At 45.8% G+C, this 12297-nt stretch overlaps 1 protein-coding gene across 3 annotated transcripts in view; it reads right to left on the bottom strand.

The window, feature by feature from the left end:
• Positions 1–12297, bottom strand: part of abcd3a (ATP-binding cassette, sub-family D (ALD), member 3a) — a gene marked incomplete at its 5' end in the record, with an annotated part of 57708 nt that overhangs the window by 26649 nt on the left and 18762 nt on the right. For all 3 annotated transcript variants that reach the window (XM_083936272.1, XM_083936271.1, XM_083936273.1), the window contains 4 exons: positions 7269–7338; positions 7420–7562; positions 11597–11653; positions 12171–12294. In XM_083936272.1, coding sequence (XP_083792398.1) covers positions 7269–7338; positions 7420–7562; positions 11597–11653; positions 12171–12294 — 394 coding nt within the window. The remainder of the gene's footprint in view (positions 1–7268; positions 7339–7419; positions 7563–11596; positions 11654–12170; positions 12295–12297) is intronic.

Here is a 12297-nt window from a genome sequence, read left to right as displayed (position 1 = left end):
TACCAGAACATGAGCTGATGTTTACAAGAGAGAAGGTGCTCCGCTGTCTGACCAGTGTGAGTTGGAGAGGGTGGAGAGAATTATCCATGATGGATAACAGTTTTTTCAGTGTCCTCCTCTCCACCACTGCCTCCAGAGAGTCCTGTTTGCAGCCAATCACAGAGCCAGCCTTCCTGATCACTTTGTTGAGTCTGTTGGTGTCGCTGGCCTCAATGCTGTTTCCCCAACAAACCCCAGCAAAGAAAAGTACACTGGCCAACACAGACATAATGATTAAAGATCTCCAACATCTTGCTGCACACATTGAAGGATCTCAGCTTCCTCAGGAAGTAAAGTCTGCTCATCCCCTTCTTGTAAACAGCTTCAGTGTTCGATCTCCAGTCCAGTCTGGTGTTGATAGTAACACCCAGGTACTTGTAATCCTCCACCACCTCCACATCCTTTCCCAGAATGCACAGAGGTTGGAAAGCCGTCATCCTCTTCTTCCTGAACTCTATCACCATCTCTCTCGTCTTGCTGATGTTCGGCTGCAGGTGATTCTGTCCAGTCCACTTCACAAAGTTGTCTACCAGTGCCCTGTACTCCTCCTCCTGTCCCTCACTTATACACCCAACAACAGCAGAGTAGTCAGAAAACTTTTGCAGGTGACACCACCCAGTTTTGTACTGAAAGTCAGTGGTGTATAAGGTGAACAGGAAAGGAGACAGTACAGTCCCCTGTGGAGCTCCTGTATCACTAACAACCACATCAGACAGAACACTGCCCATACGGACAAACTGTGGCCTGCCTGTCAGGTAATCAGTAATCCAGGAGATCATTGTGTCATCTACTCCCACACCTGCAGCTTCTCCCCCAGTAGCAGTGGCTGAATGGTTTTAAAAGCACTAGAGAAATCAAAGAATGTGATTCTCACAGTACCTCCTCCACCATCCAGGTGCAAATTGGGTCGTTGCAGCAGGTAGATGGCAGCGTCATCAACTGGCAAGTGGGGCTGGTAAGCAAATTGCAGAGGGTCTAGCAGGGCTCTCACCTGCGGCCTCAGGTTGACCAAAACCAGTCTCTCCAGCACCTTCATGACGTGATATGTGAGGGCCACTGGTCGATAGTCATTGAGGTCTGATGGTGTTGACTTTTTGGAACAGAAATCAGGCAGGAAGTCTTCCAAAGCACTGGTATTCTCTCCTGACCAAGGCTCGGGTTGTAGAGGTGTTGTAGGACAGGAGACAGCTGGATCCTGGGGCTGATACCGTCAGGGCCTGCAGCCTTATGCTGGTGGAGTCTCTCCAGCTGTCTCCTAACCTGGCCTGCAGTCACAGTCATGCGGGGGAGGCTGCTGGTGTCTTCAGTGGAGGACGAGGAGGTGGAGGAGGAGGTGAAGGTGGAGGAGGAAGAGGAGGAGGAGTTGAAGGAGGAAGAGATGGAGGAGGAGGAGAGGTGCTGCACAGGAGAGCTCACAGCAGGGGATTGAGGGGGGAGGGGAGGAAGCATTTTGGGCAGTGAGAGTGTGTGGGGGTCTGGAGGTGTCATGGAGAAGTCGGAAGGCTGTGAGCTGAACCTATTGAAGAATCTTTTCAGCTCGTTTGCCCTCTCCAGGCTGCCTGATGACTGTCTGCCGCTCACCTTATACCCAGTGATCTGCTTCATACCAGTCCACACATCCCTCACATTGTTCTGCTGGAGTTTGGCCTCCAGCTTCCTCATATTGTGCTAATGTTACTGTAAACTCCCTGTAATTCACCTTGCTGGATGATTCACCACTCTCACAATGCCCCCTAAATGAGAGCTCCTGATGGCCAAGCAAGGAAGTCACATCGATGAGGCGGTTTAGGAAAGTCTGTTTTGTTTGACTGTTTCATTATGTTTTGCTATTTGAAAGCGAGCGCCTTAATTTATTGCATGTTAAACCCTGCCTCTGCCCAGGCAACTTAACCTTGCACATGCACTCACATGTTCATTGCTTTTTTCATGCCTATTGTATGCCCTGTCAAAGTTAGATAGATCCCCAAAACCCACTTTTGTCAATCAAAAAAGGATTCATCCAATCATCATGCAGAAGCTGAGCGTCTGGGCCAGCCTACTGTCCCATAGACGCCCAGAAACGCTGAGTGTCCCATGGACGGGACAAAGCCCAGTATTTATCCAATGACCGTCTAGTTTGGCTGCAGTGGAACAACCCGCTCTACCCTTCTCCATTGAAGTCAGTAGAAGCTGAGCGTCCAACTGTGTAAAGTGCTGTGGTGGTGTTGGGATGAATGAGAAGGAAGTTGCTCCGGTTACCTGTGATAAGTAGCTGATTCTGAACAAAAGATGAAGGCTTTCCAGTGAAAGGGGCTGAGCTTCCCTTGCAGTCTTAGAGCAATCGCCAGTGATATATAGACATATATTGTGGTAATCTAGGGTTCAATGTTACAGCAAGCTCAAACAGAGACTACTTCTAGTTTTATCTGCAGCTCCAGTTCCCCATATACCGCATGACTCCAGGAGACATGCCACTTTATTATACTCAGCCCAGAAAACACAGGAACGAAGGGAGGTCTCTTACCGCACACGTATCCCCACTTATGGTGTCAATGTGATTTCCTAACAATAACTATAAACCAAATAAATAAATAAATAAGAACTTAAATCAATAAGAAAGGACCACTAAAAGTTACATAACTGCAGAAGATAACATTATGGGGGATTAAAACAAGCTTGGAGTTATCAGAACACTGCAACACAGAGCTGATAACATAACCACCAGCTCACAGTCCTAAGGGGAAGAACGCAGGCATCTGAGAGGCGCCCTCACAACTTGTGGTTACCCCAGCTGGACCCTTGTGAAAACGGCCACTGCTCGCAGAAAGACAACCAAAGTGGTTGAAAAAGAAAAAGAAAACAAGGAGAGGAACAAGATAATCAGAGAAACTCAGGAGGATCTTCAACAGACACTGCATCCCTGTGTATTTCAAACCCAGTAACACACTCAGACAGAGACTAGTACATCCCAAGGACAGAAGACCACACACCCACAAAAGCAATCTGGTTGATGCTGTCCGATGCAACAAGGAATGCAAAGATCTCTACATTGGAGAAACAAAACAACCACTGCATAAACGCATGTCCCAACACAGGAGAGCTAACTCCTCAGACCTGGACTCCACTGTTCACTTACATCTCAAGGAGAAAGCCCACTCCTTTTAGGACAACAATGTCCACGTCCTGGACCGAGAGGACAGATGGTTTGAAAGAGGAGTAAAATAAGCCATCTACGCAAAAGTAGAGAAACCATCGCTATACAGAGGAGGAGGTCTGAGACACCACTCATCTCCAATTTACAATGCTGCCCTTTCTTCCCTTCCCAGGAGATTCAACAATCTAACCTCAAAGAACAACTGTTCACAAATGGCCTCCTGCGACTCCAACGACTGTCGTTAAGACCCAGTAGAGCTCTAACAAGGTCAAAGCCTACTTCCCACCAACGACCGTCACTCCAACGATGGTCGTTGGCACTTGGAGCACAATGGGTTCCGGTGACATCATCGGCCTTGTGAAAGGTTAAATACCTGGATCTCCACACCAGTTAGTTGGACCAGTCCCAGCCTGGTCAGATGCGTACATGAACTGATGAAGCCTCTTGGATGAGAGGTGAAACATCTTCATAGACAAATAACCAAGTCCAGTTGCTTTTGACTGAAATTACTTTGGGGATAACGATGACATGGACAAATGAGAACATTCACAGACTTAGCTCTAAAGCCAAGCTGCATGGGATGCATTTAGTTTTTCTGCATTGAAATGTGCTTTCATCTGTTCTGCCACTGTTTTTTCAACCATCTTGGAGATGGCATGCAATAAACTAATCGGCCTGTAATTGTTGACTTCCTGTCCATTCCCAGACAGATGGGAGTTAATATATCTGTTTTAAGCGCAAAAGTACTTTCCTCCAATGATTTGTTTAAAAGGTATGTTATGGGAGGGGTAAGACATCCTCGAGTTTCTTTAATAGAAAAGTATCTAGACCCCAAATATCCTTTGCTTTAGAGTTGGATACTGTTGATAAAATTTTATTTACATTCGAGTCATCTATATAAATAAAATTCAGCAAGGTGGATTTATTATATAAGGTTAAGGTTACAGCCTTAGGTAGTTGTGAATCCAATGAGTTGCTGCCCAATTCTAATACAGAATTAACAAAATAATCATTAAAACTATTGGCAATCATTTAGTTATCATCCTGAGCTGTAGAGGTGCACTCTTTTGTTGTACTTTTTCAGAGAGTTGATCTATGCCTTTCCATAATGGTCTAGGAGTCCGGCGCTGTGTAAAGCGGCAGCGAGCAACATTTGCGCTCTCTCCTCTCCGCACCTTTTAGCTATTTTATCTTATTTACTGTCTTTTTTATTAGTGCTCTTTCCTGTAAGTCGTGGTGCTAACCTTAGCCAACTATGTTCGTTAACTTTCTTACATGTTTTTTGTCCATTTGTCTCATTCTTTGGACTAACGCACACAGCAGACAGACCTTCACTGCAGACCAGGTGAGGAAGGAGCTGTGCAGACTCCGCCCAGGCAAGGCAGCAGGTCCTGACGGGTCCTCAAAGCATGTGCGACCCAGCTGTGTGGAGTCCTGCAGTACATCTTCAACCTCAGCCTGAGTCTTGAAAAGGTCCCTGTGCTGTGGAAGACATCCTGCCTGGTACCAGTACCAAAGAAGACTACAGACCGGTGGCGCTGACGTCGCACCTGATGAAGTCTCTGGAGAGGCTGGTCCTTTCAGTTCTTCGGCCCCTGGTCAGCTCATCACTGGACCCTCTACAGTTTGCCTACCAGCCGAGACTAGGTGTGGAGGACGCTATCATCTTCCTGCTCCACCGTGCCTGCGCCTACCTGGACAGACCGGGAACCACAGTGAGAATCTTGTTCATGGACTCCAGTGCGTTCAATACCATCCGGCCTGCTCTGCTGGGACGTAAGCTGACGGCAATGCAGGTGGATCCTCCCCTGGTTTCCTGGATTACGGATTACTTGACGGGTCGACCACTGTATGTCAGACTGCAGGACGGAGTGTCTGACACTGTGGTCAGCAGCACTGGAGCTCCTCTTCTTTTCTGTTGTGTGCTGGGGCAGCAGACTAAGGGCAGCAGACGCCAAGAGAATCAGTAAGATCATCAGGTAGGCTGGCTGCGTCCTGGGGGTCAAACAGGACTCTTTGGTGGCGGTGTCTGAGAGGAGGATGCAGTCTAAACTGCACAGCATCCTGGACAACAACTCTCACCCTCTCCACCAGCTGCTGTCATAGACTCATGACTCCCCCGGTGTAATACTGAACGCCGGAGGAAGAATTTTCTTCCGGTGGCCATCAAACTCTATAATTCATCTACAGGTCAGGTAAGGAACAGTGGAGACACTGGCCCTCATTTATCAAACGAACGTACAGCAGAATAACGTGCGTACGACCATTTGGACATGAGCGGGAGCTACTATCAAATCTCACGTCTGGTCTGAGATCGTTCACGCAAATTTGAGCCTGTGTATTTGCACCACAGCAAAATCTGACTGATCTGACTCGGGGGCACACGATTCTTTTATATTTCAAAACAGCTCGGTGACAAAGGGTATCCTCTAACGGTATACCTAATAACCCCGCTGGCAAACCCCGCTTCAGAGCAAGAGCGCCGGTGTTGTGCCGTATTCAGCACCCCTGTCGTGAAATGCACCCCCTCGCATTATAGGTGATATTCTGGATCAGAAGACTGTTGTTTCCACCTATAGGAGTAGTTGTCCACCAGTGCGCACACATGCACATGGAGCGCTCCTTCGGGTTGACTGCCTCCGTTATTCTTTTCCATACAGCGTTTTTATGGGCCCCTTTTATTCCACTCTTAAGACTGCCAAAAAGTACATCTTTATTTTGCTCCATCTCGGATGTCAGGATACCGATTTGTGTGTTGGAAAAGTTTCTTTTCGTACCAGCGTTTCTCCTCTGCATGTTTGACCTCAGTGGGCGAGGCCTCCGAACCAGGAATATTTAAGGGCGTAACATGTTAATGACGATCGAATTCAGCCGCCGCATTTATCAAGGCCCGCTCATTCGTACGCTGAGATTGGTCAGATACGAATGTTTCATAAATCACACGTGGGTCCTGTCATACGACTAATTCTGCGCTCAGATCTGCGCCCGTTTTTACGCAAGATTGATAAATGAGGCCCAGTGTATCTTGAGAAAATGTCACTTTATATCATCACTGCACCACTTTATACAGTTGTACTGTCACTTACTTCAGTAAGAAATGCTGCTACACTTTACACTGTCACTTTATATCACCACTACATCACTTTATTTAGTGTTACTGTAACTTACTGCTGCTACACTTTACTGTGCTTTACTGTAACTTAGTTCTGTGGGAAATGCTGCTACATTTCACTGTGGTTTACTGTAACGTATCTCTGTAAGAAATGCTGCTACACTTCACTGTGCTTTACTGTCATTAGTTCTGTAGGAAATGCTGCTACATTTTTAACACTGTTATCACTTATCACTTATTTAGTTTGTACTTATTTTATTTCAATCTGCTGCTAAACTGCACAGTGCGTATTGTTGTATATACCTACGCTTAACCACAATGTCTGTTGCACTCTGTCACACTGATTTTTTTTACGTTAGCTTTATTTTGATTTGATTATGTTAGCTTATTGTCAATCTGATCCTTTCCCACCTTTGTATTGAAACTGTTGCACAATAATTTCCCTTGGGATAAATAAAGCTTCTTGAATCTTGAATCTAGAGTTGCCTTTTGCTTGTGTTATGATTTCAAGGAAATAATTTGCTTTGGCCTTACTAAATTGCCGTGTGGTTTTGTTTCTAAGACTATTGTATATCAAGCGATCAATATCTAGTCCTCATTTTAGAGATTTTTTGCATCCCTTTCCTTAAGAAGTTGCAATAACGTGGTGTTAAACCAGGGCTATGTTTGTTTTCGATGTTTATAAAGGAATGTTTTTGGTGAATTTAGATAGATGTTTGATAGTATCCAGTAGGTCTCCACAGGCCTGCTCACTATTTTTAATCTTTCACAACATAATCCCAATTTATTTATTTTTATTTTTTTATTTTTTAAATGAATTGAATCTGTTATGTGGAAGATAACCTGCTTCGGAGCTGGCTAGGTGTGCAGCATAAGTCACCATGGTGATGTACCCAAGTAAAAAGTGAATCCCAGTCATCTGTAGTTAATAATGAATGAAGAAAATGATTAATGATTAATTTGTAGACACTAACTGTTACTCACCAGTTTCTTGAATGTGGAGTGAATGGTCTGTTTTTCCCTCATGTTCCCATTGTAGAAGGCAATCTCTTCACTATAGAGAAAGAAAAAAATATCAATGAAGTTTTGTTTTAAACAGCAATAATAGGATTTGAGCAGTTGATGATGTATTAACCTGTTGGTGATGAGACGAGAGTTGACGTAGCGGTACTCTCCCTCGTAGCGCTGCTCTGTGACAGTCATCTTGCCTATGGGCCTTCTCAGTCTGGTCAGGAACAGTCCTGAGATCAGTAGGTAGGCCATCATGATGGCTGGGCCCTAGGTAGGGAAAGGGAGGTGGACACAACAAAGTCCCTTCCTGTTTAGCAGGTGATGTGATTTTCATATAGACTTAAAATTCAATCATTGTGGCCATATTGGATTTAATTGTATATTGTCATAGTACCAGTACAATGAAATTTACAGTACAATCCCTTAAAGTGCAGAAATAATTTAACATTAAAAGCATGAAAAAATAATAGGCTTGACCTTTAAAAGACACATTTAAAATGACAGGCTTAAACACCGCACGCACACACACACACACGCACAAATTCCTTAGAATGTTTTTAGCCCTACTAAGATAGCGAGAGCTGTACACTTCTCCCAGGGTGAGGAGTGAGCAACCAATGATCTTTTGGGCTGTGTTAACAATCCTTTGGAGGGCTTTCCGATCAGCCACTGTGCAGCTGGCAAACCACACACACATGCAGTAAGTCAGGATGCCTTCTATGGAGCAACGATAGATTGACACCAAAAGTTTCTGAGTCAGATTGTTATTCCTGAGAACTCTCAGGAAGTACAGTCTCTGTTGTGCTTTCTTGATGGTGGTTGTGGGGTTAATGTTCCAAGTTAAGTCCTACTGTATGTGCACTCCGAGAAACCCGAAATCCGTTACCCTTTCCACCCGTTTCCACCCGATGAATAGGGGTTGAGTGTCTGTTTTGGCTTTCCTCCTGACGCCTATGACCAGCTCCTTGGTCTTGGAGGTGTTCAGGACAAGGTTATTGTCTGAACACCACATTGACAGCTGCTCCACTTCGTCCCGTTAAGCAGACTCATCTCTCCCAGAGATGAGCCCCTCAACTGTGGTATCATCAGCAAACTTGATGATGGCGTTGCTGGAGTGTGCGGGGGTGCAGCCATGCATGTAGAGGGTGTAGAGTAGGGGACTGAGCACACAGCCCTGAGGCGAGCCGATGGTTAGGCTAAGGGCTGTGGAGATGTGGGGGCCTACCTTCACCCTCTGGGAGCGGTCTGACAGGAAGTCCTTGATCCAAAGGCAGACAGAGTTTGATATTCCCAATTCTAAAAGTTTGGTCATTAGTCTGTTGGGGAGTATGATGTTAAATGCTGAGCTAAATACCCTCCCGCTCCAGGTGGGACAAAGCAACATGGAGAGCTGTGGCGATAGCATCCTCTGTGCACCTGTTGGTTCTGTAGGCAAACTGGTGAGGGTCTAACCTGGGTGGAAGATTTGAAATGATGTGTGTACGTACCAGTTTCTCAAAGCACTTCATGATGACTGGGGTAAGTGCTACTGGTATACATTAAGGCTGCTGATGGAAGTCTTTTTTGGGATTGGAATGATGGTTGAGGACTTGAGACAGTGAGGGACGGTCCCCTGGGACAGTGACTGGTGAATGGTGGTAAAAACCCCAGCCAGCTGGTCTGCACAGTCCTGGAGCACCAGGTGCCATTCAGCCCTGTCGCTTTCCTCGGCTTCACCGCCCTCAGCGTGCGTCCCACCGGGTGCTCCTCCACTGTGAGAAAGTGACTGCTGTGGACTGAAAGATGTGGTGTGGCTGTTTCCTGTAAGGTTACCTCAATGCGGGCGAAGAAGTGGTTCAGCTCCTCTGCCAGTGAGATGTCACTGGCATCAGACGCGGTGTTGTTCGGTCTATAGTTGGTGTTGTGCTGAACCCTCTGCTACACCTGCCTGGAGTTGTTGCTCTCAAAGCAGTCCTCAATCTTCCTCTTGTAGTCAGCCTTGGCCTCCCTGATGCCTCTCTTCAGGTTGGATCTGACAGTGCTGTATAGCGCTGCATCACCAGCCCTGAAAGCGATGTTTCTCTCCCTGAGCAGCCCGCTGACATTCTTTTGTCATCCACGGCTTCCTGTTTGGGTAGACCAAGATGCGCTTTTCCACAGTTACATTGTCTGTGCAGTATTTTATATAGTCCAAGACAGATGTTGTGTACTGCTCCATATCTTGGTGTTTAAAGATGTCCCAGTCTGTTGACTCAAAACAGTCCTGAAGCTGTTCAGGCCATGTTTTAACAGTTCTGGTTGTGGTAGAAGCACGTTTCCTAAGAGGGGTGTATGCTGGCATTAAATGCAGGGTCATATGGTCTGACTGACTGAGGTGAGGAAGTGGTTTAGCCCTGAAGCCTTGTTTAATGTTAGAATAAACCGTATCTAGTGTGTTGTCTCCCCTGGTAGCACATTTAACATGCTGATGGAGTTTGGGGAGTGGAGTCTTTAAATCCACATGATTAAAGTCTCCAGCAATGATGTGAATAGCCTCAGGAAATGAACTCTGTTGGCTGCTGATAGTGGCATATAAATGTCTTAGGGCGCACTCACACTGTCCTCCCGCCAAAACCGGTTTTTCAGCTAAATCCTAGAGCGTTTAAGCAGTGTGAGTGCACCCGCTCCGCGCATAACTGCGGCCAGCGGGCCGCCGTTTTGTCGAGCCCGTTTGCACACGTACGAGCACGAGCGTGCACACGTGTACAAGCACGAGCACGAGGCCTCGGACATAGAAAATAGAAGGAGGGACCATGCGCGGACATTTAACAACAACAATGGCGGTGAAAGGTTCACGTTGGTGTGATGCGGAGGTGGAGTGTTTACTGCAGATTTGGTCGGATGAAAATATTCAAAAACAGTCGACAAGACGCACAAAAACTCAAAGGTCTATGGAAAGATTTGTAAACAAAGCCACACACACGCGATCAATGCGTGTGACGTGTTACGGCAGCGGGGGCGGTGTTGCAGTCGCTCTACGGCACCGTTGTGACGAAAAGAGAGCTGAGCCGGAAGGCAAAGCTCTCGATCTACCAGTCAATCTTCGTTTCTACCCTCACCTATGGTCATGAAAGCTGGGTCATGACCGAAAGAACGAGGTCGCGGGTACAAGCGGCCGAAATGGGTTTTCTCAGGAGGGTGGCTGGTGTCTCCCTTAGAGATAGGGTGAGAAGTCGCTGCTCCTTTGCGTTGAAAGGAGCCAGTTGAGGTGGTTCGGGCATCTAGTAAGGATGTCCCCTGGGCGCCTCCCTAGGGAGGTGTTCCAGGCATGTCCAGCTGGGAGGAGGCCTCGGGGAAGACCCAGGACTAGGTGGAGAGATTATATCTCCACACTGACCTGGGAACGCCTTAGGATCCCCCAGTTAGGGCTGGTTAATGTGGCCCGGGAAAGAGAAGTTTGGGGTCCCCTGCTAAAGCTGCTGCCCCCGCGACCCGACCCCGGATAAGCGGATGAAGATGAGATGAGATGAGATGTATGCAATGTTTTTAAAAACTCCTCACAGAGAGATTATCAGATTAATTTCATATTTTGTTGGTATAATCTTCCCACTAAGTTGACGCAAAATTGTGAAGGTATAGTCAATACCTTAAACGAAGATGTCATGAGTCATGTGAAAACCTGACACTGTTGGTATAATCTTCCCACTAATGTGACACAAAATTGTGAAGGAATAGTCGATACCGTAAACGATGATGTCATAAGTCATGTGAAAACCTGACAATTTAGGCACTACAGGTATGGTGTTTTTCGTAACTTCTCAGAGAATTCAACAGATCCATCTCAAATGTGGTCAGCGGTATCAAAAGACTTTTACGATGCCAAATTGTAAAGCATTTGTGTTTTACTGGAACAGCGTTGCCGTGGTAAGGTCGGCAAATTGTATGTTTTGCAATGACACAGTAAACTGTTGTAACTTGACTTTACATTGTCCATTCTGCCCTAAATTTGGATAAGAGACCAGACCTGAAGACATCTACACACCCATATTGAGTCCGAGTCACAGCACCTACTCAAAACAGGAAGTAAAGCTTATGTGACAGACGCCGTCTGATTTACATGAAATTGAGATGGTGTGGCCTACATCTGATATAGTACAGCAACATGGTGTATGGTTAGTGTGTGCTCTCTGGCGCCACACAGTGGACATTGAAAGAAATTTAAATCCATAATTTGCAGCATGGTTGGGTCTGCCAGCAAGCCAGGAACTGTTCATTGCTGCTTATAGCTTCAATCTTTTTTTTGTATTTCCATAGACTGAACATTCAGGAGATAACCTGCTTACCTGAACGCCGATGGCACTTGTCAGCTTGAAGATATAAAGGCCGATATCCAGCAGAGGCTGAAGGGCAGACATAGGACAGACAGATTTACAAATAATAATAATAATAATAATAATAATATAATTGATAAATCGAAACTAGTTCTGATCCTGGGCCAGCAAAAACAACTGGGCTACAGTGGCAGCTTTTTAAAATAATTTGGGGAAATCTGGTTTCAGATATAATACACCTCTACTACCCTGTGAGAGTTTGTGATTGCTGGACACACGTATAAAAGAGGATTCTAACATGTTTAACACAAGGGACGTTCATAAACCACACCACTAATGGCCCTCGACATTTAGCCTGCAGTGTACACTGCTGAAATATGAGGCTGACATACATGATGCAGGAGGAGCATTTCATAAATACACATAGAGCCTGACCAGCGATGCCACTGAAGCCCATTTCATTCTATTACTAAGACTTACACAACACTCATATCTATTAATCTTAAATGTCTTATTCACTGTGAATGCTAGAATATATATGTATTTTTTTATTATTATTTATTTGAGAGCCAACTAAATTTGGTACCTTGCTGAGGTTGGAGTAAAGGTCCACCACACTGTTGCAGAATTTCTCCACATCCTGTGTCAGCAGCTGGTCTGCATTGGCTATCCGGTTGTCCAGGTTTCCCATTTTGTAGTATGTATAACCTCTG

Source organism: Echiichthys vipera, assembly GCF_963691815.1.
Source record: "Echiichthys vipera genome assembly, chromosome: 21".
In the NCBI taxonomy this organism is placed as follows: domain Eukaryota; kingdom Metazoa; phylum Chordata; class Actinopteri; order Perciformes; family Trachinidae; genus Echiichthys; species Echiichthys vipera.
The sequence above is the reverse complement of the archived record's forward strand: the minus strand, read 5'-3'. Positions and strand labels throughout refer to the sequence as shown.